This window comes from Amphibalanus amphitrite, unplaced genomic scaffold (genome assembly GCF_019059575.1).
Source record: "Amphibalanus amphitrite isolate SeventyFive unplaced genomic scaffold, NRLGWU_Aamphi_draft 000127F_arrow, whole genome shotgun sequence".
Taxonomy (NCBI): domain Eukaryota; kingdom Metazoa; phylum Arthropoda; class Thecostraca; order Balanomorpha; family Balanidae; genus Amphibalanus; species Amphibalanus amphitrite.
Genome location: NW_024881622.1, coordinates 825566 through 853528, shown reverse-complemented (window position 1 = coordinate 853528; position 27963 = coordinate 825566). Strand labels below are relative to the sequence as shown.

Genomic DNA, 27963 nt, shown 5'->3' with positions numbered 1-27963 from the left:
AAACATCCGGCCGAGCCGAATATGCTGCTCTCACAGCCGCTCCGCCGAATTATTCCAGCAGAAGTTTTGACGTCTTTCACCAGTAGATTCGGAAGTTCTCCGGTCGCTGCTGATCTGCGGGGAGCACTAGAGAAGAAAAAGCAAAAGCGACGTCGATGGCGCAACTGAGTCAAAACTTGACTGTTCAAATTATATCGTTCTGCAGATGTGGAGCTCAAGACTTGCTTGTTGCCTAGCAACTAGATTAAGATGAAGTGACTCGTGACGAGTTTCCTAGCAACATCACTCCATACTTTTGTTATCGAACATAATGATTAGACTTCCGATACGGTGCATGTCAATCGCGCTCGCGCTGTGGCCTCTCTCGCTTGAAGTGTTGGGAAGTTTTGGTTTACATTATCCGTGTCACCTGACCCATCGGATTTGCTTTTCGTAGCATAGCCAAATCAGATAGTCAACAATGATTAGCTTATTAGTTCTCTTCTTGGCTCTTGTTGGTCGCTCCTGCTGCCTAAATGGTCGTGGACTCACACCTCTTGATTCAGCATCATTTGACAAGGTATGAAAATAATTATTCATTTACTTAGTGAAATTCTCATTCCCTAATGCCTAAGCTGTCGGTGAGCGCAGCTCACCGACATCTTGTGCGATTCGATTCGACCCGAACGTTTTATTTTCGCCCCGATTACCGACCTTCGCTGAAGAGGACATGTAATACATGTCGAAAGCTCCGACCGAAAACGATTCTCTTGTGGAGTAAGTCCAATTTAATCCTATAATACCCTAATGCCTAATTATTAACAATCAGTTGACAATTTGATCTGTGGTATTTTGCATAGATAGGTGTTATTCCAATCAAAGATAAAATTCTCCATTTTCCTGTGGTGCCGATATGAATTTTCTGACATTGGCTCACTAACATGGATTTAACATACCTATACTGTACAATACTTATTCATGTTTAATGTAATACAACAGTAGAACCTGCTTAATAAGTCCTCAGATTATGAATCCAGCTGCTTGTTGTGTCCACTTGAGCTGTTCACTGACCTCTGTGGAAACATACTGCATTAATAAAGCCTATTGATGGCCTTGGCCTTGATAGGCTTTATTAGATGGCCTTGAATAAAGCCTTAAGCAGATTCTGCTGTACTGTTACACTTAATAATTCATCCATTCATGATTCAGTTAAAGGTGCAATGAGCATTTCAGCTCAAACATCTCAAATTGGGTGCCATAGTTTTTTTTGTGTGCTGGATTTTATAGAAATGTGCAAATGAGAAATTCAAATATGCTATGTAGTTTTGTGGTGGTTGAAATTATTTATAATGCAATACATAAGCATCTATCAGTAGTTTCAAACATGACTAGTGGTGTTCTCAATGAAGATCTGAATGAAATAGCATGGTGATAAATTACAGATAAAATATACCATGTTTACAGATAACTTCAAAATTCAAAGCAACTTTGATGAAGTTTGACACCTACTACCCATATGGCCCTGAGCATGATGAATTTGTCAAGCTAGCATCCAGCAGTGCAGACATTGATGACTTCTTAGTGGCAGAGGTAAGTATTAGTATGAAATGATCAATTGATTTGTATTTAATTTGTTTGTTCATTGGTCATTCTAAATAAAAAGGAAAAAAATGTGTCTGATTAAGCTGTATGTTTTTATGCAAGAGTTCATGATTCAATGATTCTATTGGATACTTATGTGAAATTGTCTAACTGTGACCATGACAATTGCAGGTTGGAGTAAAGGACTATGGTGATCTTGAAAACCAAGATATGCTGCAGAAGTTCAAGATCTCAAAGGAGGATCTACCAGTTGTACAACTCTATTTTCCAGTAAGTCCTCCTTTGAAACTGTCCAGACCAGTTTATTTCATAATTTGCCTTTCTTGTCACTGTTAAACAACATATAGTTATGCTTTGCTGACAGTGTACTCTGATCAGTCATGTAACTATTCTGTGCACTTTGTTAGAAGACTATTGCTCGCTTATTGTTGATAATTTGAACTCCTATAACACTGAGATTCCTCCCCCACAGGACGGTCGGCCGGCCATTCGTTTCACAGGCAGTATCAAGGAGAGCGCGCTGCGCCGGTTCGTCCGGTCGGCGGGTGTGGCGCTGCCGCTGCCGGGCACCCTGCCGGAGCTGGACGAGCTGGCCGCCCGGCTGGTGTCCGCGGTCGGCTCCTCAGAGACCGCCACAGCCCTCCTGGAGGAGGCAGAGACGCTGGTGGACTCGGCGCCGGGGAGGAGGAAGGATGCGGCGCGATACTACGTGCGCGTGATGAAGGAGGTGATGGAAAAGGGGCACCAGTTCGTACAGAAGGAGGAGGACCGACTGAAGGCGCTACTGGAAGGGAAGCTGTCCCAAAAGAAACGGGCCGAGATGGAGGCCAGGCTGAACGCTCTGCAGGCTTTCACGGCGCCTGCAGTGGGTGAGAAAGATGAGTTGTGAGACAATAGTTTGATGTTTCGGAGGATGGACAATTGGTTAACGAGATTGGTGATGAGTTTAGACAGTATTAGACATTGACAAGATGTGTGGTTTCACGCAAATGTGTTTGAACGTATGGACATGGACGTATAACTTATCGACGTTCTAGACATTCATTCTAAGACGTATAGGTATTTTCAGCTAGAAAACAAGACGTTTTAGGTAACCACGAACTATATGCTGCACACCGCGTAGATATAGGTTGTCGCATTAGGGTGACGGGTACTGTATGATTGTGGAGGTACTGAACTGTTATGTATTTATCGACGATGTGACGGCGACGTAATCGAATAATGTGTTATTTCGGTGATACCTGTCCGATGCCAATGCCATGTGATGATAACCGGATCCGTCCAAACTCAAACTGTTATTTCGCATGCATGCTGTATTTTTGTCCTTGGATGTTACTGCCGCACAGTTTGTGATTGTTTCTATTAGTGTGCGGGTTTTTGTTTCACGTTACCATTTGTGGCGTCTGTTTCATTCATTCGGTGTTTGGCGTTGTTTGTTCACTTTTATAAATAAAGGTCAAAATTAAATGGTCGTACACGATGTTCGCTACTGCTATTGCCAAACACTAATTTAGGGGTTGTCAGCAATAGCATGTATTGACTGACGTTAGGGAAGGGGGGGGGGGGGGTACATAATAAGGTCGACAGTTGCCATCACAGTCAGGCTAGCCAGCACACGTTGCCAGGGACACCACTCGCCTCCCTCGCCCGCCGAACGATGCCCACAGCGACCGCCCCGGGTCCACACGACAGCGCCCGTCACCCCCGGTTCGGCAGTGATCTTAGTACGCGATAGTTTGGCTCCGACGCCTGCCAGCGCCGGCCCGTGGAGACCAAAGGCGTTCGGAAGGGCCCCAGCCCCGCTAGCGGATAAGTAGCGTGTTTGTCTCAAGCTAGGCGTCAGTTCACTTCAACAGGCCATACATACGTACACACACAACACTCATTATATGATAGCACTGGCTTTGGTATGAATATGCGAATAAATAGCAAAAACGAATGCTCTCGGTCGGTCATTGAGCAAACCTCTGCGGGTCCTCCGCTGCGGGCGCTCTCGACCGACGCCTCCCATCCTCTGCTGCCGGCACTCCGCGCTCTGCCAACCCAGGTTCACTGATGGCTGGCCCACACATCCCGTGGTGTTCTGACAGACCGCTGGTGAGCCAATGGTTGTCCGTATGGATATCATCGACCTCTTACAGACACCGGCCCGGCTGTGCGGGAGGCGCCGAGCGCTTTATGGCTGTTACAGGTTCTAACCCCACTCATCACTGATCCATCGAGGTTAACTTCGCTCACTCGCAAGGCCTCGTTCTAGCGCAAACTCTTGCCGGTATTGCCGAGCTGATGTCTCATTCGGGTCCAGCGCAATTTCTCGCTTCCCCACCATTCCAGTGGGGACTCAGCAATTCTCGCCACTCCAGCAGGTCGTCTGGCCGCTCCAGCAGATTCTCCAGCCGTTCTAGCAGTTTCTCCAGCCGTTCCAGCAGGTTGTCTGACTGCTCCAGCAGGTTCTTCAGCCGTCCGATCATCCCCACTCACTGTTCGAGCAATGACAGCTCGATGGCTCTGCGCATCTCCTCCTCCTCCTGTCGGCGGCGCAGGTCGGCGGCCGCGTCCTCGCGCCGGGACAGCTCCAGCGCCGCCGCCAGAGCCGGGTCGTCGGGACTGGCCGGGGTGTCCGGGACCGGCCCGCCGCCCCCTCCGCCGCCGCCCTCTCCGTCCGGACACAGGGACAGCTGTATGGCCCTGTGTCGGCAGAGAGCGGGCGTGACCGACGGTCCGGCCAGCGGGGGCCCGGAGAGGGAGCTGCTGCTAGGGTGGGTGATGTGGGGGGGGGGGAGGGGTGGTACAGGGTATGAACGAACGACACGACAGTTGCGATATACAGTATACAAACTGTTAATGCTAAATATTCATCTGATTAATTACGGCAAGATACTAAATAAGTGCAAAGTGTGACTACGTTATATTTACGTTGCAAGAGTGCCTGCTGTGACTGGCTTCTAGTTGCATAGCAGATGACCACTAGAAAGCAAAGTAGCAAAATAATATCAGTCCACAATACAAGCAGCAGGACCACAGATGGACATAGGGAGTTAGCGGGGGCCCTGACTACATTTATAGCCCTTAGACGATATACGTGAATTTTCGTCGATACAAGGAGCTAATGCTTAGCCTACGTGCTTCTTTGCAGTTGAATACGACTAGATGCGTGAGATATCGTCTTTCATACGATTATCTGAATTACGACTGTTAGGAATAGCAAAATATGCTTCAGAGGATACTGAAAACGCCTATACGTCGTGAACTTGAAGAAGCGAAGTCAGCTACATCAATTGCTAGTGCTTATACATCTAGAGGAATTTCGAGAGCTCTGTGTGACTAAAAACGGAACCCGGCTACTCTTCAGCCGGACTTTTGGTCTCGGCGTGTCGCCCGTGAGCCGCCCGGAGTCGCTCAGTCTCGGCGTCGGCGGCGCAGGGACAGGGTGCGGACCAGGCGCGAGACCAGACCATCGTCGCCCTGTCCTGGTCTGTCGGCGGTCTGTCCCTCGGCCGGCCGGCGCGGGCCGCGCACAGAGAGACTGCGCCGCAGACCACCCGTCCCCGGCGCGGGACGGTCGGCCGGCCCGTCCGCCGCCGGCGTGCCGCGTCAAAAGATGGACTTTCGGCGCCGGCCGCTGTTGGGCACAGACAGTTTGGAGGAGCGGCTCGGCGGCATGCGGCCCGTGCTGCAGTACCTCTGCAGCATCTGTTCGTCGAGGTCGACGGGCGGGTGGCAGCCGCGCGGTGTGGCTGATTCGGCCCGCAGCGCCTCCCAGATGTCCACCTGCGGAGGGAGGGAGGGGGTCAGAGGTCCGCCTGGGGAAGGGGAGGTCAAACGTTTGACGTAAATTAAGAAGACGTGAACTAATTAAGACCTTGCCACCTTCACGTGCCATTTTAGGCAAAATACTGACCAGAGTTAAGTGCTCAGACTTCTTATTTATTGTGGTTTTAGCGAGCGCCAACTGCTCGTCGCTTCGCGTTCAGGAGTGTTTCGCCGGTTACCTGTTCGTTCTCTGTGCCGGAGTCGAGCAGGCTCTGCTGGATGGCCATCTGTAGCAGTTCGTCTTCCTCGTCCGGCCCACCGTAGTGCCGCAGCACCCCGGAGCCTGACCCGACACACACGCACAATGTGAGAACGTTATCGGTTGGACACAGGACGTATGGACAGATGTCAAGGCACGGTTTGGTCTGTGGCAAAATTATTTACGAGTAAATGAAAGTTCACCAAATTCCCTCCCGCTCAAGGCGCCACTCACACCATTTATCACACTGGCTTCTTAAAACATCTCTTCTCTCTGGTCTCCCAGCAACCCTCTCATCCTCCCTTACGCCCTCCTCGCCATATCTTTCCTCCCCCTCTTACCGACACTCCGGTACCCTTGCGGCGGCTCGAACACGGCGTCATCGACCACACAGGTGAGCCGGTCCTCTTCCTGCAGTACAGAGACGTTCGGCACCGGCTCGTCCACGCCGAATATGTTGCCGAACGTCACGCGGGCCGTCAAAACGTGGAACAGCGGGATCTCTGCAAAAGGAGAAGGCCGCGCCGTCAGCTGGTGGTAAAGTATTCTTTCTCTGAAGCAGAACTGCGACATAGGTACTAGTAAGGACGCATAAGCGAGGACCTCCTCTCTACAGAGGGCCTCCTTTCTACATGCTCTCCCTAACTATGTATGTAGTGTACCTATAGTCAGGTAATCTAGCATTTGTTCGTAATGGCGTTGCCTTACCAATTTTCACTGGGAAGCCGGCGGGGAGCTGCATCTGGATGAACTCCTTCAGCTTGGCGAAGTGTGTCGACTGTATGGACATGAGGTCCACGATGGGCATCACCTGCTCCTGCAGGCTCAGCGGGTACTCTTCGCACAGCCACAGCGTCGCCTGCAAAAAAAAAAATATACAGAACCATCGCAAAACTTCAGGGCCATGAACAAAAAGAAAAAACGTATTTAAAAACAGACATAACGTTCAATTTTTGCTCTCAGCTAGTTGGAAGCCAACTAAGACTTATCGAAACTTGACACGCATTGTACATGTCGTGCGATGCTGCCGTAACTATGCTGCAATGAACTCACATCTGACCTGAACACAACTCGCGAAAACCAAATGCCAATGGCACCCGTCCTCAATGATCTACTCCCCCTCATAAATCCATCGACACGTCCAGCTAGCGACTGACCTTGAGTTTCTGCGTTTTGACCGATGTGGAGCGGGGTCGGCCGATGTCGCGGTCACCGAGGTCAAAGGTCGGGTCAAAGTACTCCTCTGCGCTGATGTGGCACGGGTTCGTACTCTGCTCAGACAACTCCGTCTGTGCGAGGGGAGGGAAGGGGTAACCGTCAGCGGGGTTGATGGATCAACGATTATGGCCAAAAGTCAATAAACCGGTAATTTAAGAATGTAACTGCAGCTACAACAGTCACGAAAGTGAGAAATTGCTGCTATGGTATAGGAAGAAAAAAAACAAGGAAGATTAAGTACGTCTCTGAGCTCAGACATTCCAATATTCAGTCAAGCACATTCCTTTATGTTTCTTGTGATGAGTTCGTAGAGATGGCTCAATTCATGCTCACGGGCGCGCAGCCATCCACCATTCCAGGCCGAGCATAATGACAACTGGCCAGCCGTTACGGTCACGCTCGCTGCACCCGTGCCTAACAATTGTGGCTCATAGCCGGGCCAAAGTTCAACGCCTGGGGTTAAATGGCCGTGCTGAGTGGACTCGTGGCCCAGACTGTCAAAGTACCCCGGCCAGGCTATTTGTAAATGACACTGCAACGTTATCACGGAACGGCATGCAAAATCGCAGCCGTCGCTGGGCAGTGGCACCCAAACTTAACCACACAAAACCCAGGTCAACTAAAGCGAGTGTGAACCATCTGTTTGCAAACTTTAACCTAAATCTGCACGAGCTTGAAAAGCATATATCACGGGACATAGATCATCACATCACCAGACGACCTGACAACTCTACTCTCCAGGCAGACCGATCTCCTAAATCCTAATCTCCTGTCGCTCATTCCCTCTTTTGTATCTCAGACCCAAAACTACTTTATCAATAACTGAAACCCAACCCTCTGCTGTGATTATTTCACCGTCCGGCGCAGACTCACGGTGGTCGCCTCGGGCGAGGGGGTGCGTCGCGCCTCCTCCACCTCTGCCACTCCCAGGATCGAGTGCAGCGGGTTCTTGACGAAGCTGCGCGTCTGCTCCCGGTCCTGGTGGTACAGTCAGGGACGGACGGGTTAGTGTGGTGCGGCCGCCTTTGCACCCATGAATGATGGGAGGGGCAATACATTAATATTTGACAACAAATCTACACTATTTCCAATGTGTTCAGTTAAGAGCAAAAAAGCTTAAAGTAAACTATTTCAAACAGGGAAAAAGGTGAGCGACTCAATGTAAGAGGACGCGTTGCGCAGTTCGTCCCGTACCTGTTCGGAGAGGTGTTCGGTGCGCGTTTTGGTGATGAGCTCGACGTTCGAGGCGGAGAACACCTTACACTCTCGGCCGCTGACCTCTTCGGTCCGGTCCGACCGCCAGCCCCAGATGCCCGACTTGTTCCTGAGATACAACATAGCAGGATACGTAAACATCGATAGCATATCCCACAGGCTTCACATCATAAATATGTGTCGTAATGAGACAGCACCCTGCCCCATATATTTGACATTACAGGTGCAATCCGCAGTGTGGACATATAGAAGTTGAGCGCACTTATACCAAACTAATTCCGGGTGTTTTATCTTCCTAGCCCGGTTACTTATCACTCCCTTACCCTTAATTCTCCCCTCTAGCCCTCCCACCCTCCAGTAACAGTAACCTCCTGCCCCACAGCTCCCACGGACCCTTTCCCTCTCCATCCCACTCATCCCGTGCCGTACCGCTCGAAGTTGATTTTGGCCGTGTCGATGTAGGTGGTGACGATGGGTGTGGTCAGCCGGTGCTCGATGGCGGCGGCGTCCGGTCCCACCGCCCCGGCCAGCACCTCGCCGCTGGCCAGCTGAACCTCCTCAGAGAACACGACGCGCTCCTCGTGGTCCACTTCCGTCACCACCACACGGTCGCCTGACGGGGAGGGTAGCCAGTGTTACGGGAGGAACAACTGAGCCACGAAGACTAGTCTGGTCGGTCAGTAGTCTCACAATGCATTACGTGAAATCTTCACACAAAAAAGCTTCCAAATATCGACTCCACCCAGTCACCGTCGTTCAAAGTAACCACGCCATTTTTTATGTCTGGCAGTTTGAAAAGAACAAAGAGGCTAGCCCTACCCATGTTTTCGATACCTGTCTCCCTTGGATAGGCTGAAAGATTGAACGCTAAAATCAAAATCACAACAATAGCTCTAAGTAGCTACTTTGTCATAAAAGTATATTTTTGCGACTCGGGTGATCAATCAATATTTTTGGCGACTCGGGTGATCATCGCTAACAGAATCACTGAGCAATTTAAGGATTGGCAGTAATTAAGGTGGCTGCTAGCAGGGAACCTATGCAACGGACGTGGCCAATGCTCACCTCTTGTCCCTTCTGACTGGTAGGCTGTTAGGTGGAACACAACGCTACTACCGTGAAGAGTGATTCTCTCTGTGTAGTGTCCCTTCAGCAGAACTGCTGGGCTATTCAACAACTCAGTACCAGGTACCAGTGCAGCTTACTGCTCGGTCAGATTCTTTGCGAGCCAGAAGGCGCTACACTGGAGCCGAAACCAGTCATGTCACGTACTGTTACTGGGCCACTACCCCGGAGAAAGTAGGGGGAGCTAGCTACACGTGGTGCTGGAGATCTGGATTCCGAGTAGCTGCATCTGCGGGCTGACTAGCTGGTGCACTCGCTACCACTTCAACTGCCTACCTTCGGGCTTCTCGAGCAGTGAGTAGATCATGGTTCTGTTACCCCGTACGGGTTCAAACGCTCCTGATCGACCGAACACAGCGTGATTCACCATATCAGAGGTACAGAACCGACACAGTCGGGGTAAAACATGCCTGGGCATACCTTATCGTGCACGAGTCATTGTGTGTCATTGATCGCTACGCAGTTGAAAGCAAGCACATTACTTGAGCATTGCTCAACTCGGACTAAGTTTGTGAGTCAATGGAGGCGTAAAAGCTCGCATGATTACAATCAACACAGGATATTAACACTGCGATAAGATACTTATAATCCCATTGCATCGACAACTGTATCGTATTATACCGCATCCTATCGCAAATTCATCGCCCGCGTGACTCACTCTGTCCTTTGAAGATGTAGCTCTTGTTGCCTCGCTGCCAGCTGGTATCGTCAAAGCCGAGCAGGGTGGTGTCAATGCGAACTCGCGAGCCCCGCTTGTACACCTTGTAGGTGTCGTGCGGGCACATTCGGGACACGAGGGGCACTGCAGGGAGGGGAGACGGCGGGAGGAGGGGGGGGGGGGGTGACGCGTCAGTTGTAGGTAATACAGTACAGAGCTCGTATAATATTCAGTGCTGGGTTCCGAGACCTCGTAATCCTAAAATAGTCCAGGACCTGAATACAAGGTCAGCAAATGGTCCCAAGTGTACGGTTACATGCACGGCGGACGGGAATTTCCAGCAATAGTAGTTGTGTTACATTTATAAATATACAAAAGGCGGACAGTACGCCACCTAAAAACTAGGCTATAGGTGAATGCATATATGATATGATTACTACGCCGATATGGGCTGATATATGATCCGCCTCCATTCAATAGCTTATGTACGTATCCTGTTCCTCACACAACCCTTCAGAGACTATTATAGAGCCCTCACTTACCCCAACTGGCAAACTCCCACTTCATCTCCACATAGAAGTCGGGTGCCTGTAGATAAATGGAAACAATCGGAGCCGAGTTAAAAACGCTTCATCGCGGCGAACTAAAAAAAAAGACGGTAAAAACTAAGAGCTTCATAAAAAAGTGTTAAAATCATGTAAACAAAGAAGGCCGCAGTACTTGCGAGCGTTAGCCTGAAACCAACTGCAAGAGTGAACAAGCCAAATGAAAACGCCACTGATTCGGTACGATCGCATATCGCGCCAGCATCCTGGTCAAAGCGGATCCAAGCCAACAGCTCCCCCCCCCCCCCGCCTCCGTCTCTCCTCCCCTCCACTTTGTCCCCTCCCTCTCCCGACCCGGATCCCCCCGGTCGACTCCAGAGACGTTCGAAAGGTCAGGGGTGCAGCGGCACGAGCCAGCGGGGAGGGAGAGGGACGGCAGGGAGTGAAGCCATGTCCGGCATCGATTGAGGCGCAGAGCCCCGCCGCTCACACGCGGCGCTATCTCACCGGCCGCACCGGCGCTCTGAGTAGCACCGGGGTGTGATTAGCGTAACAGTCCCAGTGAGGCACCCGGAATTATGTCCGGGTTTGGTCGAACAGCGGACCTGAACGGCTTGGCTGGTTACTGTCTAGTCTAGCGCCAATGCCCAGCGAGGTTCGACTAGATTCGGTTTTGTTCGGTGCTTGGTTCACACGTACTCGTACAGTTTCAGAATACTCAATACACCACGTCAAATCCAGAATGGCCTAGAGCCATAGATAATCAGCGAAACCAACCCAGTTAGCTCGTAGCTCTAATTCAGAATTATCTGGTCTAACCTCGAATACTCTGAATTTGTCGTACGCGTTTGTTCGCAGATACGTGCTTTGCATACTTAGCATGATCCAAAGTCTCAACGTTACATTCAAGGTGGATCGGGTAATCAAGCCAGAATAACGTTATTGATCATCCTCTTATAGTTCGCACCCTTAGAGTCCTACAAACTCCCACTGATAAGAGACTAGAGTCTAGACTGGAGCTGCCAGCGAGCCCGCAACTGTCTGGTGCGGCGCCCGGAGCCGTCGGGAAGGGCGCGGCTGAGGAGGGAGGGGGAGGCGGGGACGCACATGTACGGCCTCGGGAAGCCGGGCCGGTCGAATTGGCCGCTCCCACGAGGGCGGCACACACGTATCGTCCGACTCCTGACAGTAGAGGTAGGCGAGACGCCAGCGGACGCCCACGTCACAGCAAAACAATACCACTGGGTGGTCGGACACTGGACGGGCTCGGATCCCGACCAGCGGATCTGCTACCCTGCAACCTCTGCGGTACTCGCCCCACTGACCTCCTTGAGCCACCCACTGACCTTTGCTGACCTTTGTGGGTGGTCCCGGTCAGCCGCTGACCTCTGTGACTGACCCACTGACCTCCTTGACCCTCCCTGCTAACCTCTGTAACCCACCCCACTGGCCCCTGTGACCCGTGCACTGACCTCTGTGAGCCCTCATCCCCTCCTCCTCAGGGGTCAGGGGTGCAGCGCTCGAACGGCGTGACCCGTCTCTGTGACCCACCCACTGACCTCCGTGAGCCGCTGCAGCAGCGCCGGCAGCGCCGTGGCCCGGCTACTATACCGCTGCACGTCCCGCTCTCGGAGCACCATCTGCGCCAGCTCCGGGTCACCCGTGGAGATCGCCTCTTGGGACACTGCCGCAACCGCAGACATGACGAGCGTTACAGAACGGGTGTATAATATAGAATGTCATAGGTACATGCCAGAGCCCTGTTTCACGGCACGCCGTTACAGTGCACTGCAGCATTGGTGCGGCGTTTGAGATGAATTCGCCTCGATGCTTCAGCGTTGCGACTTGCGAGCGTCCGAGTTTGTTGATGTTTCCATGGAAACCCAAAACACCGATACGCGTAGCGCGCTGTGTAGTGTCGTGCCGTGAAATAGGGCCCTGGTGTGTTGGTCAGGAATGCTCAGAACGCAGTCTGTAGCTTGAATCACATGCGGTGCAAAAAGGTTTCTTGAATCTATTATATGAGAACATATTTTAAATAAGAAAAAATAAGTCCGAACTAGCATCGTCAAACAATATAAAGCGATCTCCCTTATCACAATCGTGTAAATGCCATGTTGATGAGGATGTGAAGCTTCAAATTTCAATAGTATACATCCGACTCCCGGCCTTCCGCGGCCGGCGGCGTACCGTTCCATCCTGCGGCGTTGTCGGCGTTGACGTTACAGTTGTGGCGCAGCAGAACTCGCGCCGCGGCCGTCCGTCCCAGGGTGACGGCCAGCATGAGGGGCGTGCGGCCGCGCGGGTCCCTCCGCTCCCGGTCGGCCTGCAGGGGGAGCGTGGACGTGAACATGGTGACCGAGGCGCATCGTGACGGGAGCGGAATATCGGCGATGTCCGCTTCAATAGTTTCAATTCCAATAGTTAGGAAGGGTTGACCATTTAGACTTGGCCAGCTTAAGTTTTTGATTGCAGCTTTCTGCTTCTTTCTATACCAGTTTTTTAACTTTTTCGATTATCAAAGGTGTCGATTTACAATGAACCCTCCCTCATAAGGTTGGCTGGTATACCCACCCAGAAGCAGGGTAACACAAAACCACACCTTGATTGAATTGATAGAATAGTTGGATGTCACGGAGGAAAACAAATCAGAGAATACTTACATCGATTTTCTGCAATTCTTCCTCAAGTTTAGCATGTTCATCATTCCAGACCAGCCAGTGCAGAGGAAACCTCTCATATATGTCATTAACTGCTTCCATTATCAGCAGCTGAAACATACAATAAATGGTAGCTGTAAGCCCTGAATGCTGATGAATTGCTACTCAGTACATTACACAGGACAACAGCAAAAGCATTACACAATATATAAGTGTATGCTAGCTAAAATTACTGAGTGGTGCAAGTTGAGTGAAAAAGCAGTTTTGCTTCAAAACAGATGTTTTATTTGTACAATTGCTTTCTTTGTTCTAAATATATTGCAGAAACTAAAGTAACATCAAACCTAAGAGCATCGATCTACTAAATGACACAAGAATCACTCACTAAGTCACTAGAGGCTACCAACACATTGTGTCACCTGCAGATGTCATCAGGTATCATTATATGCATTATTTCATGCAAATAGGAACATTATCAAAAGCTGATCAACAGCATCAATGTGTCGATCAATAGAGAGAGAGCTGACTCTAAAGACTACTACCTAACTGTTTTAAATTCAACACAAGCTTTATACTAGCATCTACAAACCATTAAAATGCTGAAAAATAAAAGAATCATGTGTGTGCTTTCTCTTCCTGCCAGTCATTGCCCATGAGACTGGATAACATCAGTGTAGTTGCAAACAAACTTGTTAGCATATGTGTGAGCAAAAAGTAAAAACACCTCATGTGCTAGCCACAGATAGTAGGCACCTAGGTACTTCATACATGACACTAACATTGTTCCAAGAATCAACAGGTGCCTTGATATTACTTTTTAGGAAATAAGCTAACTTCAGTTTCCTAACACTATAACAGGGTACTATATAGTGTTCTACCCTTGCATTGTAAAGAAATAGGACCAAAACACAAGTTTTATAATTACATAAGAAAATATTCATCAGTGATATTCATATAAATTTCACTGTAGGTTGTACATTGGTAGGTTGTTGGTTAGTAGGTAAGGTACCTAAGGTATGGTCAGGTTAGATGTTTTGTTCCTGAAGGACTACCTACTTCATAAGGGACTTTGGTAAGCACACTGCACAGGTCTGTAAATAGCTCAAGAACTGGTGAGCCTAATGACTTTTAGAAAATGGGGCACAGCACCTGAGAATATTCTTACATGCACCCGAGATGAATACCTGTAAGAATACCACATTTTACCAGTCATGTGAAAAAATAACTGGTAATGTGAGAAATAATATCATCCTGATCCCACCAGCAATATTATTTCTGTTTAGCTACACTGATCTCAGGTAAATGATGTCAATTGTAACATGTGAATGGGCGCATGCTGTGTACATAATTAATATAAAGCAATAACCTTAAATAGGTAAGCTCAGTCCTCCGATGAGAAGTTTTGCCGAGAAACCACTCATCAGCTAAAAACAGTCAAACTAAAAACTTGTCAGAAAACTCATTTTAAAAGATAGGAAAAACAAGCAAAAAAATAAATTACTATTAGCCTGTTGGAACAAAAGTGAAATGATAAAAAGGTTATTGGCCTGTGTCCATTCTTTCCCTCTCTAACAAGATTATAATGAGCTCAAAATAAATAATTGCACCTACCTCCCATCCGATTTGCTACAAAATAGGACGAATATACCGAATAAGAGTACGGAATATTAGCAAAATAATTATTAAAAAACAGCTAGGTACACAGAAACACCACGCCAATTCACCACACCCTCACCTCGGCTCTCTCTATCGCCTGGATAAAAATAGGCCCCGCCCATCCCAATCAGCTGCTGTATGACGAGTTGATGACGACAACCACTACTTACCAGCAACCAATCTAGGGATAGCGTACGTGACAGTAATGGTGCAGCGGTTGCAAAAAATCACATTGTTATTCAAACGGTTTTTGCTTTTAGGGCCTTGTTGTTTAACCCATCTCTGTTTGATTGTATTGAGATATGTGATTTTAGTAGATGAGGTGTTGATAAAGGCAGGTATTTTTTAAAATATTTTTTTGACAACTTTTTGCCCTTGTTCTACGGGCAAAAACCCGGGGAACCCGGGGCCACCTGAAGTCTAAACCTTATTTATATAACATGTCGATGCTGATGCTGTCTTGAAATGTGAAATTTAGACAATGGTAATAGGAATAATGAATAGCAATTTCACCAACAACTTGTTAATCTCTAGTAAGTGCAATTAAAATTAAAATCACTGTCTGCCACACTGCTTCGATCCTGGTCATGCAACCAACGTTCATGGGTGGTGTTTCATGGCAGAGCACTGCAGTGCGCTGCGTGTGTCAGACCATTGGGTTTCCATGGCAGTGTCGACAAACTTCACTGTGACGCTAAGCTATGACAGCATCCCAGAACGTTAGCACGCTGCGGTACCAGCACCAGCAGCATGCTAGCAGTATTTGAACTCAAACCTCTGTTTTTGGTACGGTTTTTCAGAACCTCTCACTCTGTTCCAAACACGATTCATCATAAACTAAGAGATCACATGCAACGTCATTGGAGTGATGCTATGGTATGCCGTAGCTACCAGTGCACACAGTGTCTGGATGGTGAAACAGGGCCATTATTAATCACATTTGTTTGCTTTGTTTCAGCAGAAACCTGTCTGCACATGGGAGGAGTGCAACAAAAGCCCATCAAGTTCATGCATGGCAGTGGATCTCAACAGGAGAAAACCAGAAAGAACATGGATGCTTGTAGATTGCAGTTGTACACTGCTGTTATCACCTGATGTGCGTGGCTGGCATTGCTCCTGGCAAGAACCACCTGCAAGTGATGAGATGGTGCCTCAGTCGTTGAGTGTGCTGCAGTGTGAGAGGCGCCCTGATCTCTACTTTGTGATGGGTTTCCATTGGAGGTTCAACTGAGAAGTGAGAACTGACTGTGACCATGCTTGAGCATGCCAGTGGAGCTTTACATGCTTAGGGCAGCTTTTGAACAGATGCTGATCATGGCATGTCCCATCCAGTTATCACGTGCACAGAATGGTGGGGGGAGGGCAACTCTGGGCTCTTGAGTCAGCCCTACTGCACAGGGGGTACAGATGGCCGCTTACTTTGGTGTGTCCTGCACTGCATTATCAAGCCCAGTCTGCTGCCACAGGCAATGGGTCGGGCTGCACTATATTAAAGGCAGACTATCTTGCAAAGGAGGCTGGCATCCTCTCCCATAATGACACACCAATTGGCAATCATCGCTGCGATGATCACGAGGGTGTCCGCTTATCTAACATGGTGAGGTGGAGAGCCAGCTCAACCTGGCCTGAGGGATGGTTTTACTTCAGCTGAGGCCCCCTTTCCCCGCCTGCCAGGTCCGGTCAAACGACCGCTTCACAGTGAACGACTTGCAGATGTGGATGCCGTCCCACAGCGCAACGAGCGCGCCGACCAGAGGCGGCGGCCAAGAGGCGGCCGCGCTCTCCCAGTCGACGGTCCCGGTGGACGTCGGCAACGCCCACCACGCGACCATCAGATCGGCTCGCGACCGCGCCGTCGCCGACTGACCGCATGACTGGTATCTGTTCTTGATGTGGGACCGACTGCCACCGCCGGTCGCGGAAGGGCATCGCTCATCGGCCATCGACGTCCACCAGCTTCGCGTGGGTCACTGTTCGGGCTGCCACCAATATACCGAATCGGATGGAACCCTGTCGGCGAATGCCGGCGGTGCCCCGACATCGACTGCGCGGCGGCCAGTGCATCGCGTGCCGGGAGGAGGCTGGCACCCCCGATCGGTCATTGGTCACAAACCGTGTCCCAGCTCATGACTGCATCCAGCGCAGCTCTGTGAGATGTTCTGCTGCAGTCTGCCGCGTGTGTTGAAAGAAGAATGAACATGAGAAAACCTCAAAACTTTATGCCTATTAGTATTTGACCAGTGTTAGAATAAGTTTGGATTTTGAGAATTTGTGTCCCTGTGCTTGTGCCTGTGTGGAAAGGCATGCTTTACGGTGTACCATCTCAATTTGTGCGGCTGCTGACAGGCCACCTGGGTGCCAACGTATGTGCGAATCCGCGAATACGTTGTATTTCGTCAGTCGGTATCGTTCTGAAAATATTGACTGCAATAGGCTATATAGCGTATGACGGTTCAGCCCAGCAGTAATAACTGACCATTGATTGGGCGAATTTTGTGTGGTGGTTCGCTAATACATAACCTAAAGAGTGTTTTGCCGGAATCGTTTAGTAGCAGAACTGACCGGAATATAAGTAGAATGCAACGGTTTGAATCGTTAATTTGTTGAAACGATTGTTCTCTGAGACCACTGTGTAACTTTTGACCTGAGAATCACCAATTATAACAACGGTGGAAGCAGTAGGCACTGTAGAGTGTAGGCAACACTATATAGTTGGCACACTTACGCAAGCACACGACTTACGCAGTGGACATCTGCGTCATGCATTTTAAGGTTTACTGGGAAGAGTGAGAAATTAGTCAGAATATAACTGACTAAGGAAAATAGGCGATATTTTCAATTGAGCTGGGGCGGAGAGGGGGAGGGGACGTATGGTCAGCTATGCCAATAATTCATTCTCGTTATGCAGCTGTGTAAAAGGGCGTCCGTTTTTTGGGGTGAGACCTTCCCCATTGGCCATTTCCAAGCTAAATCGTGGTGGAGAGTCTGGAGACCTCAGCCTCGGTAGTCGGTACCCTGCGCGCTGCGCCACCTTGCGAAACATAAAGCAGCAGTCCTGACATCTGCAGGCGCTACTTTTCATGAAAACGCGGATGTGTTCGCGCTTATGCGAAGAAAATTCTTCCGAGTATGGTTGATAATGAGATTAATTGTTGTCATTTATTTATCAATTCATTAGCAAAAGTACCCTAATAAATCGGTAAAGTAGCTTAAACTGTATCGTATTTCCTTGGGAAAAAATGACGAACTCATCCTAAGACATCCAGATTATTGGATGCGTTCGTCAGTTGTAAGTAGTTCAAGTTTTTGGAAAAATTTGCTTGTGGAAAATCATAATATTTCAAAGATATGCCTATTTTCGAATGATTTATGCATTTATCTGCATTGAAAACTGATTGTAAAGCAAAAGTGCAAAAGATTATTGTCAATTTATTTTCTCAAATCACGATTTACGAACGCACAAAACTCCAGCTTTTAATTTAGTGCGTGTGCGAATTGCGGTCAAGAAAAAAGAATTTAACTGTCTATATTCCTCTTAAAACAATGAAGGATGAATGAGAAAAACGCTGTTTTGAACAATCGTATATTAATTTTTTCTCAATTAAGCGAAAGTACAAAATTTTCAACTATTATTACATTTGCTCTCACAAAACTCATCACTTTTAAGCATGACGTCATGTCAGCCAAATTTACTAGCGCCATCTCTGGAGAGCATCTTTCGAAACCTCCAGACGATAGAGAGAGCCCTCACCTCCCTCTTCTCATCTTCTCATCGACGGCAGGCCCATGTCGTCCCCTATCTCTCTGCGTGTCCACTAACACGAATGACGTCACGCATGTGGGCGGAGCTATGGGCGGAGCCTAACGCACGCGGCAGTCCAAGCCGCCATATTTGAATTTATATTTTAATAGAATCTTGCCGATATTTTGGGTGAAGTCAATTTATATGGATAGCTTGGTGACAGTTTAGCTATACGAATAATAATTTATTATGGATGTGCGTATATTCACCTTGGAATTGCAATTAAAGTTCCGCACCGCAGAGATTCGAACTCGGGACCTTTGGAATACTGCGCGGGCACGCTAACCACTACACTACCGCGACCGCGCGGCGGCCGGCGGCAGGGAGGCTGCGGAGACATGGGGGGACATTTTACGCTTTTGTGAAAAAAGCAAAAGATTTAGCGAAAAACACGTAATAGATAACTTGCAGCCAAATTGTGCTTCGAAAATCGCTCATTTACATGGGGATTGAACGGGGCTTCGAGACTTGACTCCAAATGACGTCACGAGCTGACGTCACGAAAAGGTAGAATCGCCGGACGACCCTACCTGGTATATAGGGCCTTGATCGACGGCACGGTCATTGAATCAGGGGGGTGACACGGCTATTCGCGCAATGTATTAATTTATGGGCCGCGCGGGGCCTCGCGATGACGCGGCTGGAGGCAACTGCTCAGCGCGCTAGGATACTTCTGGCGGGGCGGGGCACTGAACGGTGTGCAATGAATGGGTTATGGTCGGGCCGACAGAGATGAGGTATTGAATTTGAATTGACATCAGCAATCGGGTGGGGAAGGAGAACGTTCCTAATCGAGCTTGGGTTGGGGAAAGCCGAAAATATCGCGATCGGCTCCAGAGGTCCAAAAAATACTCTGACTTTCTCTGACCGATCCAAAATTTTCTTCGCCACATAAAATCAACCCTACCTCAACGGCGAATTGATTTCAGACATTCTGTGGCGTTGAAGCAGATAGCTGCATTACTTATATGATTTTTCATCCTCTCACCGAGTTTACTGGTAAGATTGATTCTTCAGAATTTGACAGGAGGCAGTCGAAGTTCCCATACGCCGAGATATCCCTTTAGCATTATCCTAGCCGTGCGGTAAACATTTGCACGTGATCTTTCCTGCACTGTTTTCCGAAACAAAAATTTGCTATAAAAAAACACAGTGTAGTGAAAACGGAATGAATATATTTATGTTCCATGCAAGCTTCCCGTAAATCCCCGCTCACGTCAGTCATACATAGGAAGCATGAACGCATTACACAACCCTCATTTACTGGTTACGGGATGCCAGCTTCTGCAAGATAAAATGCAAACAAAGCAACACACCAGCAGTCGTTATTACGGCATACTTCAGCCATCACGAAGTAATAAAGCAATAGTTCCTCCACTTCGGATTCAAATCAAAAGAGCAAATTCGTCTCACAAATATAAATGTACAAATGTTCAAGAACACCAAACAGCGCATGATGAAACTGCTCGAAGTACATACACTACCGATAATATTATTCACAACAAATGCAATTGAACAATTCAAGCATAACACACATAGCGCTGCCAATTGTAACCACACACCGCCAGTTCTGACAAACTGTTCACACATGTAACAATGAAAAACATCACGACAGTCATGGCACAAGCCTGAAACCCGTTTTTGTGACCTGTGAGCATAAGCCACGTCAACATGTTTAGTGGAAAATGTCCCACCTACCCTTCTTCGCGCTATGGTTCTGCAGCATGGCTCCAAGCCGATGTTTCGGGCGCGGGGCACTCCTACGGAATTCAAACTTAAACCGTGCCTGAACTGCGTTCAGGAACGACTCTGCCATGTTCTCATGCGGCCCGTTCCATCGAACTACGAGTTCTTTTTCTGCGTTTTCATGGTTTAGGATCCGATGGGTCCCGAAAACCTCCTTCAATATGCTCGACATGCTTTCGACTACGCTTTCCACCGGAAAAATGAGCCACAAGCGTTTCACCAGGTCGATGAACGGTTTGAGCAGCGGCTTCTCGTTCCGTTGTGCCCAGAGCAGTTTAAGGAGGCCTCTGTTGTCGAGAGTCTCGGCTCCGACCGAGCGTAGGACTGATAGAGCCTCAAAAACGCAGCTCTCGGACACCATGCTGCTGCGTGGGATGACCCGAGCGTGTACGAGCGCCTGCATGTTCGACAGCACCTCGCTCACCTGGTCGGCTAGCGTTCTCTGCGATCGCAGCCTCTCTAGGTCAGCGACTCCCCTGACGTTAGGCATCTGTTTCAGCAGCACCTCGTTGTGAGCCTTGGTTTTTGAGCGCGCCGAATTGCCCAGCCGGCGCTCGCGCAGGTTGCTCAGCAGCGTTCGACAGAACTCCCTGATGGGATCCCTCTGAGAAGAAAACAATGCATAGGGACTGTGACGATTTTCTTTGTAGATATTGTCCGTTTTGGCTGATCGCTTCAACTGCACGTTATGTACCGATACTTGAAGCACTGGTCCTCTAAAAAGATCATTTTATTATTGATTTTAATCCTCTGGCTTCCTATGCTTTCTTATAGGTTCGTCTCGTGCCTGATTTATTTATTTACTTGAAGCGATCCGCCATCTTTAATTTAACAGACAATAGTGATGGTAATCATCGTCAATGTATGCAATAAGCATGTTTACCAGCGATATTGCCTCCCATTTGAACGGTTGAAAATGAAAGACAAGAAAAATAACTGACTGAAACCAAAGTAAAACTTCCAGCACATCATATCGCTTCTACCAAAATAGACAACACTTGGAATCCACTTGTAGAAAAACTGTAATGGAATAATAATTAAGAATAAAAATATAATATACAATTTCCTATTGCGAATTTAATATCGCAGCAAATAGTTTTACCTGCTCTAAGAACTGCGTCGTATGTGCCACAGCACGAGGCCACTGCTCCTCCAAGTTGGCACGGTGGATGGCTTTCTGGACGGCTGAATGGGACGCGGTGGTGCAGTGGTCCAGTGTCGAGATCATCACGTCCAGGTCCAGAAGTGTGCTTCCGAACAAAGCGCATATCTCCCAGGGCAGTTTCTTCGTGTCCTGCTGGTCACGGCTCCCTTTGCCCAGGACGGTGTATATGTCGCACAGGGCCGACACTCTCGCCAAAAATCTGCGATCTATAAGAACGGGAAGGTGTCTTTGCTTCAGACGACATTGATTTCAGATTCGGAGCGTGTCGACTACGTAGGTTTTTGCCTCTTATGCTCCTACTAAGAAAAGCGAAGTTTTGCAAAATACACAGAAACGTTCCAAACATTATGCAAACTTAAAGTTCGGGGCCGTAGCGCTGTTATTAGCGGTGACAATAAAAAAGGAAGTTCTGTCATAATGGCGGACGTGTGTACATTAGCACGTTTGCAGAAAAAAATACACAGGCGCACAATTACGTTAAGATAACAGCCAAATTTTAGGTGCTAACCTTTCAGAAGACGACGAGCCAGCTTGAGATCCTCTGCTAGCTGCCCGTGTTCCGTTTCTCTCCTGTTGAGAGCATCCAGCATTGGTTCCACGTTCCCCAAGAAGGAGCTGAAAACGTCGGCTGCATGGGCGGCAAACCTTGTTTCGGACCAAGACTTGAGAGTCTTTGGTTTTTCGGCAGCATTAGCTCTCAACGATTCGAAGCCGGCGCCGTAACGAAATCGTTGGCTGATGACGTTCATGCTGCTGATAGTCTCATCCACCCAGGCACAGTTCACTGCGCTTCGTGCATTTTGCTCTCCAAGATGCATGAGATGGCTTGGGTCCCACACTGCGGGCATGGCGAAAGCCTCTTCGTTATTGCTGTGCAGAGCCTGCGCCAGTTTTTCAGGGACACCGAGATGGTGATATTGTCCATCGCCCCCAAACGCCGACACTTGCGTTGGTCGAGTCACGCTCACTCTTGACAGACTGTCTTTCAGCTCGCTCGCCAGTCCTTCTCCACTATGGTCTTGTACCACCGGGGCGGCGATAACAAAGTTTTGAAGCATTTCTTCTGCTGGTGCATCTGGCATGACCAGATTGACCGCCGTAATGTCCACAGTTCTTTTATTCAACGTCACTTTGTCAGCTAGAACCGCGACACAAGGCTCGTTCCTAATGACATCAGCCAGTCTTTCAAGCATGACTGTGTAGAAAGCATCCCTGGCTTTCACCATCATGCCCGCACTGTGGTTCTTGTCGCCGATGTCCAGGCCACACTTGTTCAGCATCACGAGCAACCTCTCGAATGACTTGTGGGAGCCAGACTGCATGGTAACGTGATAGGCTGCTCTCAGGACACGTTCAGCAGCTACACTGCACCCTGCGTCAAAACGACTTTCTTTGGCGTTCGCTTGCTCCAGATGTGCCTCAGCCAGCTTGTGTTTGGGAGAACTGAAGTGGCTGAAGACTGTTGTTTTCAATCCTTTGAACTTTTGATGGAGCTTCTTCCCGGAAGGGAACTGTACACCACACCCAAAGTCATACTCAAAAACGCCAGTCATTTTTTTGACGGCTTTTTCTGGAGCTGTGACACATATGCTGCAGTACAGTAAGTTCTTATCAGGACAGCTGATCAAGTGTCCACCAGATGCAGTCTGCAGGGTTTTGATGCACCGTGCCGCACGAAAGAGAATGGCACTGTCGCTTCCAAGGTCATCAGTTTGTTTTGTTCCCATGTTAGGATCGCTCGGCTGAAGATGCTTCAGTATGCCATCGAGTTTGCGGTTAACAGCGTTAATCGCGTTAGTGTTCCTATCCACCGCATCTCGCAGGATCTGTTCCCCTCTGTGACATGCCGGCTGTTCCGTTCCAGAGTGTTGTGGCGGCTGGCAAGCTGATGGAGGATCAGTCAGAAGCATCTCCACTTCCTTTTCTGTAACCGATGCTGCAGCATCGACCACAGTTTGCTGCTCCTGTGATACAGACGGTTCATCGATGGCCTCCTCTTCAACGTGTTCTGCACGCGGCGTCGGTGCGGCATAGCTATCCGCCTCTTGCTGTCTTTCCTCATCCTGCAGCAGCTGTTGCTGCCGCTGCTGCTGGTGTGGCTGCTGTGGCTGCGGTCTATTCTGCTGTCCATGATGAGATACATCCTGCTGCTGTTGTTCGTCCTGCTGTCCATCCTCTTCCTGCTGTTGTTGCTCCTGCCGCTCTGGCAGCTGATGATGCTCTCCCTGCTGCTTCTGCTGCTGCTGCTGCTGCTGCTGCTGACGGTGCTGCTGCTGCTGCTGCTGCTGCTGCTGACGGTGTTGCTGCGATGTTGCGGTTGCTGAAAAGAACACGTAACGTGCGAATTAACCGGATATGCGCCAACTAAAAACTTTTTCCTTAAATAGCCAAAGCAATACAAGACATTTTATTGCATGGCTGATCTGATATGTTTTCAGCGGTAATAGCTGCTTTGTGACAGTGTCATTTAGAAAGGTTGCCAGACACTGTCCTTTGAACAGGGGCGGATCATCCAGCATTTCCATAGAGGGGGCAGTCAGCAAAGGGGCGGCAACTTTTCCGCCACGGGAGCGGCATTCATAGGGTCTGCGAGGGCGGCACTATGACTTCAGAAGGCGGAACTATGATTTCAGAGGGCTGCACTACAACTTCCGAGGGCAGAATTATGACTTCCGAGGGCGGTACTATAAATTCCTAGGGCGGCACTACTACTTCGAAGGACAACAATGTGAATTTAATGGCGGTACTTCGACTTGATGAGGCGGCACCCTACTGCAGGAAGAGAAGCGACATACTCTGATGGTTAAATATAAATTCAGAGAGTTATTACCAGAGATTAGGTATTATTAAATGAACTTAAAAGAAATGCTCATTTTCGTAAAATGCACTCCACCGCTTATTGAAAAAATGCCGCCCTCCGGCGCCGAAGGGCAGCATTTTTTCGATAGGCTAGGGGCTTCGACCCCCAGAAGCCAACCTGGATCCGCGTCTAGGGTACTTTCCGCTTCGCATACCACTCCCAAGAACCTCGTTACCTATGACCAATGCACGCAAACATGTCGCTTTAAAGATGGCACGATTGACGGTAATACTAGGTATATGAAATAATACAAGCAGAACAGCTTTTAAAACAGGATAAATGTTCTAAACCTCATTGGCCGAGGGGGACGGGTGCTGACCACTCCCCCTCGGCGGGGGCATATGCAGAAAACCGATAGATACATCGGAAGTTACAAATAAAGCTAGTGATTTTTGGATCAGCGCCAACCGGAGCGTTAGATATTGTAGTGTCCGTGTCGTCATCCGCTTACGGAATAGAACCTAGTGAAAGACTTCTGAGCGCAGCTGCGCGAATTTTATCCCCGATTCTAAGCTAAAAAAAGGAGCCGGATGATGCATTTCCGTTAAGCACGCGTGTAGTTTTATAATAACGATAAGTCTGTTTTATTTCACACAGATGTTATTTGTAGCCGATGGCTCTATTTCATTTTATAATATTGGCCTCAGATCCCAGAAACAGGTCCTGACCGCAACCGCCCGAACTCAAATTTCAGACATGCGGCAGAATCCATAATCGAGCGCTGTTCAATCGGAAAGCCGGAAGAGACTTGTCCTGCTTATCTACTTCACCGAGCCTGCAACGCTATCACCACCTCTGACCACAAGGCTCTGCCAAAAGCAAATAGTAAGCAAAAAGCGAGCGACGATGCCGAAGCGAGTCACGCCGGTCGACTGGATATTTCCATACTAGGGTGCTTGGACGTAGGTCAAGAATCAAAAGCAAAGAAGATGTGAAAAATGTATATGCGTTGTTAAGCTTAGACGAGTGCAACTAAATCACAAAACATTCCAGAAATGCAGTTTTAAGATGATTCTGGCTCTTTGCAGGCGCCTGTCACGTGAATTGAGCTCTTTTTAAGGACACTAAATGTAGGTAACGCATCAAGTGGAAATGCGATCAATATGTATAACACCCAATCAATAATAACACCCATTATCAGTCACATGCCCAGAGCCAGCGCCCTCTCCGTGCTAAACCAAGCAGTCACTGCTCACAGCGACATCTTTTTTGCAAGTAAATGAAGCTCCAACAGCCCAGTTGAGCTGCTCTGATACTGTTTGGAATTTGGATACTGCAAACAAATATCAATTTAAGCAAAATAGAAGTGATATGCTTAGGTATATTTGATAACAAGATACTGACTACTCATCTAACATTGCATTTTCAATGCTTTCTACTTATCTGTTCACCAACTCACAAGATAATGCACCTGTCTTGTGAATGATGAGTCAGATCAGGGCAGAAAATGCATCAGCTTAGTTTGGGACCTTACATAAAACTTGCAGACCCTTAAAATCACCAGTATCTACTCATATCATCCATGATCAACATAACCTAGTAGGCTTAGCCTCAATTATGCATTAAGTGTCTGAGAAATAATACATTGTCGCCTTCATGACTGGCCATGAAAAATGTCAGGTTTGATAGTATGGGAGTAAGCACCTACCTTACTGTTTAAGTTGGGTTTTGGAAGATGTACCTAAGTGAAGCATAGCCAAATAATGTGCAGGGCAAGAAGCTTGGAGTCAACGAAATAAGTAATAAGCTGGTGTATCAGCATTGGTAATGTGATTGTTTCATGATGATGCTGTGATGATGTTATGATAACTTGTGTGACATTTCAACTTGAATGCTGACTATTCATACCTACTTCTGTTAGCCAACATGGTATTTAACACAAAAATAGACAAAACTTCCCATGGAAAGATTTCTTCATTTATATTTGATAAATGATATTGTCCGAACTCTTTCAGTATCATATAATAAGATAGCTCAGACAAACCCTGCATAAAAAGTGGCATAGTTATCTAGGTATTTGAAGACATAACATCCAGTTTATAAAATAATTTTACAACTTTGTGCTAGATTAAGCAATACCATCAATTATGATTTGTCGTTAAGGGTCAGCCAGCGGAGGGGGAGGTCACATGTAATCAACCCCCCACAATTTTGATTTTGCCTCTGTAATGAAACCAATATATAATTATAAAGTATTACATTTTTCATTTGGTTCAGACAATGAGACAATCCTTCATTCCTTACAATGAGACAGAGTTGTTCGTTAAAAAATCCCAGCATTGTCCGCCCAAAATCCACCAAGAATCTATGATTATTTATGACATTTCAATGCCTTCAAATCCCAACTAGACATCCACTCAGAAGCCATCTGCTTCTCCTCTATCTATGACCAATACCCATAGAACGCGCAAGCAGGTACGTACATATAATAGAGCAATGGTCTGGTCTGACAGGCCTCAAAATTCAGTGTAGGTATACCTAAGGCAAGGTAAGATAAGGTATGTTTGAGTCATGCATTAAAACCTATAGGAACAAACCAAAGGAATATTGGTATAAGTAAGCCTGGCGTCCCAGGAAGATGCCAGATGCCGTTGTAGGTTCAAACTCACCTGGGTTGTAGGTTTGAAGGTTTGTAGGGTAGGTTGTAGGTTTGTAGGGTAGGTTGTAGGTTTGTAGGTTGTAGGTAAGGTTAGGTCAGGTTAGGTTAGGTTTGTTTTGGTCTATATATCTCTGTCGTCCCAATCTGGCATCTTCCTGGGATGCCAGGCTTACAATATTTTCAGGGTTTGTACTTTGTTGAATGAACTGGTCAAAACTTACCATTCAATGATGATGAAGCTGGCCCTGCTTGGGATATCTTCAAACTCCCGTTGGCTCCAAAAGTGACGTTATTTAATGGCACAGGTCTAACTACTGTACTCTGATGCTTGGTCTGGGTGTGCTTCTTCAGGTTTTTCTGGAGTACTTCCTTTCCGCACCCTTCATACCCACACCTGACTTTTCTTAGACATGGATACATTATTGTGATTACAATACCATCACATCACCAACAAAACAGCACAGATTTCACCACTTGATCTCAGCCGAGCCCAAACGACGCTCAAACGCACTCAAAGGACGCTAACGGCAGACTTTCAAAGTCATTTCCGGCGCCAGTGTATAGATTCCATAAAATCTTTTCCGTGGCAAAAAATATCAGCTAACTCTCCTTCAACAATACAACGACGCCATGAAGGCCTCCTTAGGTAAATCCACAGCAGCACCCAATGAATCCTTCACATTTGGAAGCAATCTGGGAAGGCAGGCTCCAAAAAATCACCACTTTCTATAACCGCCTGTAAGGGTGAAAACCCGTTGAGTGCGCGTGGATATGCGCCCTTCCTGACAGCGAGTTTCTCCTGACCTCTTGCGGCGGTCAGGAGAAAGTCACCCGGAGAAAGTCGAGTGGTCAGGGTCGCTAAATTATTTTACGTGTATGATAACAATATTTGAAAGGCCTGAATAACAAAAACAAATGACTACATGGTGATGAAATATTTGCTGTTTTGATGGTTTGTTTGGCTCAAAATTTGCTCTACCACGGGTTAGAAGGAAAGGCAGTTTTTGGACCTCTGATCGGCTCATAGCTCAGACAGGGCCGGGTGCCGTACCATGTGTTGTATACATATTTAGGCGGGCAGACAGAGATGAGTTATTGGATTTAAATTCACCTTACCATCG

General features: G+C 48.0%; 2 protein-coding genes across 9 annotated transcripts; one reads left to right on the top strand and one right to left on the bottom strand.

Moving 5' to 3' along the window:
- The first annotated feature begins 116 nt into the window (after positions 1-116).
- Positions 117-3053, top strand: LOC122381801 (endoplasmic reticulum resident protein 29-like). Of its 3 annotated transcripts, none has more exons than XM_043366451.1 (4): positions 117-559; positions 1444-1569; positions 1753-1851; positions 2054-3053. In XM_043366451.1, the coding sequence occupies exons 1-4, from the start codon at positions 461-463 to the stop codon at positions 2468-2470; spliced, it is 741 nt and encodes a 246-aa protein (XP_043222386.1). In that variant the 5' UTR covers positions 117-460; the 3' UTR covers positions 2471-3053. The 3 variants fall into 3 exon arrangements, with proteins under 3 accessions (XP_043222386.1, XP_043222388.1, XP_043222387.1); XM_043366453.1 differs by having other exon boundaries at positions 197-254; XM_043366452.1 differs by having other exon boundaries at positions 337-756.
- On the bottom strand, positions 2877-27366 carry LOC122381799 (ankyrin repeat domain-containing protein 13D-like). Of its 6 annotated transcripts, none has more exons than XM_043366444.1 (15): positions 27064-27366; positions 13018-13125; positions 12545-12680; positions 11914-12038; positions 10352-10397; positions 9810-9953; positions 8456-8639; positions 8006-8135; positions 7685-7789; positions 6751-6882; positions 6302-6452; positions 5935-6096; positions 5574-5677; positions 5264-5352; positions 2877-4269 (listed from the first exon to the last, which is right to left on the bottom strand). In XM_043366444.1, the coding sequence occupies exons 1-15, from the start codon at positions 27064-27066 to the stop codon at positions 4059-4061; spliced, it is 1830 nt and encodes a 609-aa protein (XP_043222379.1). In that variant the 5' UTR covers positions 27067-27366; the 3' UTR covers positions 2877-4058. The 6 variants fall into 6 exon arrangements, with proteins under 6 accessions (XP_043222379.1, XP_043222380.1, XP_043222382.1 ...); XM_043366445.1 differs by lacking the exon at positions 27064-27366 and adding an exon at positions 18422-18451; XM_043366447.1 differs by lacking the exon at positions 27064-27366 and adding an exon at positions 14750-14767.
- Between the last annotated feature and the right edge of the window lie 597 nt (positions 27367-27963).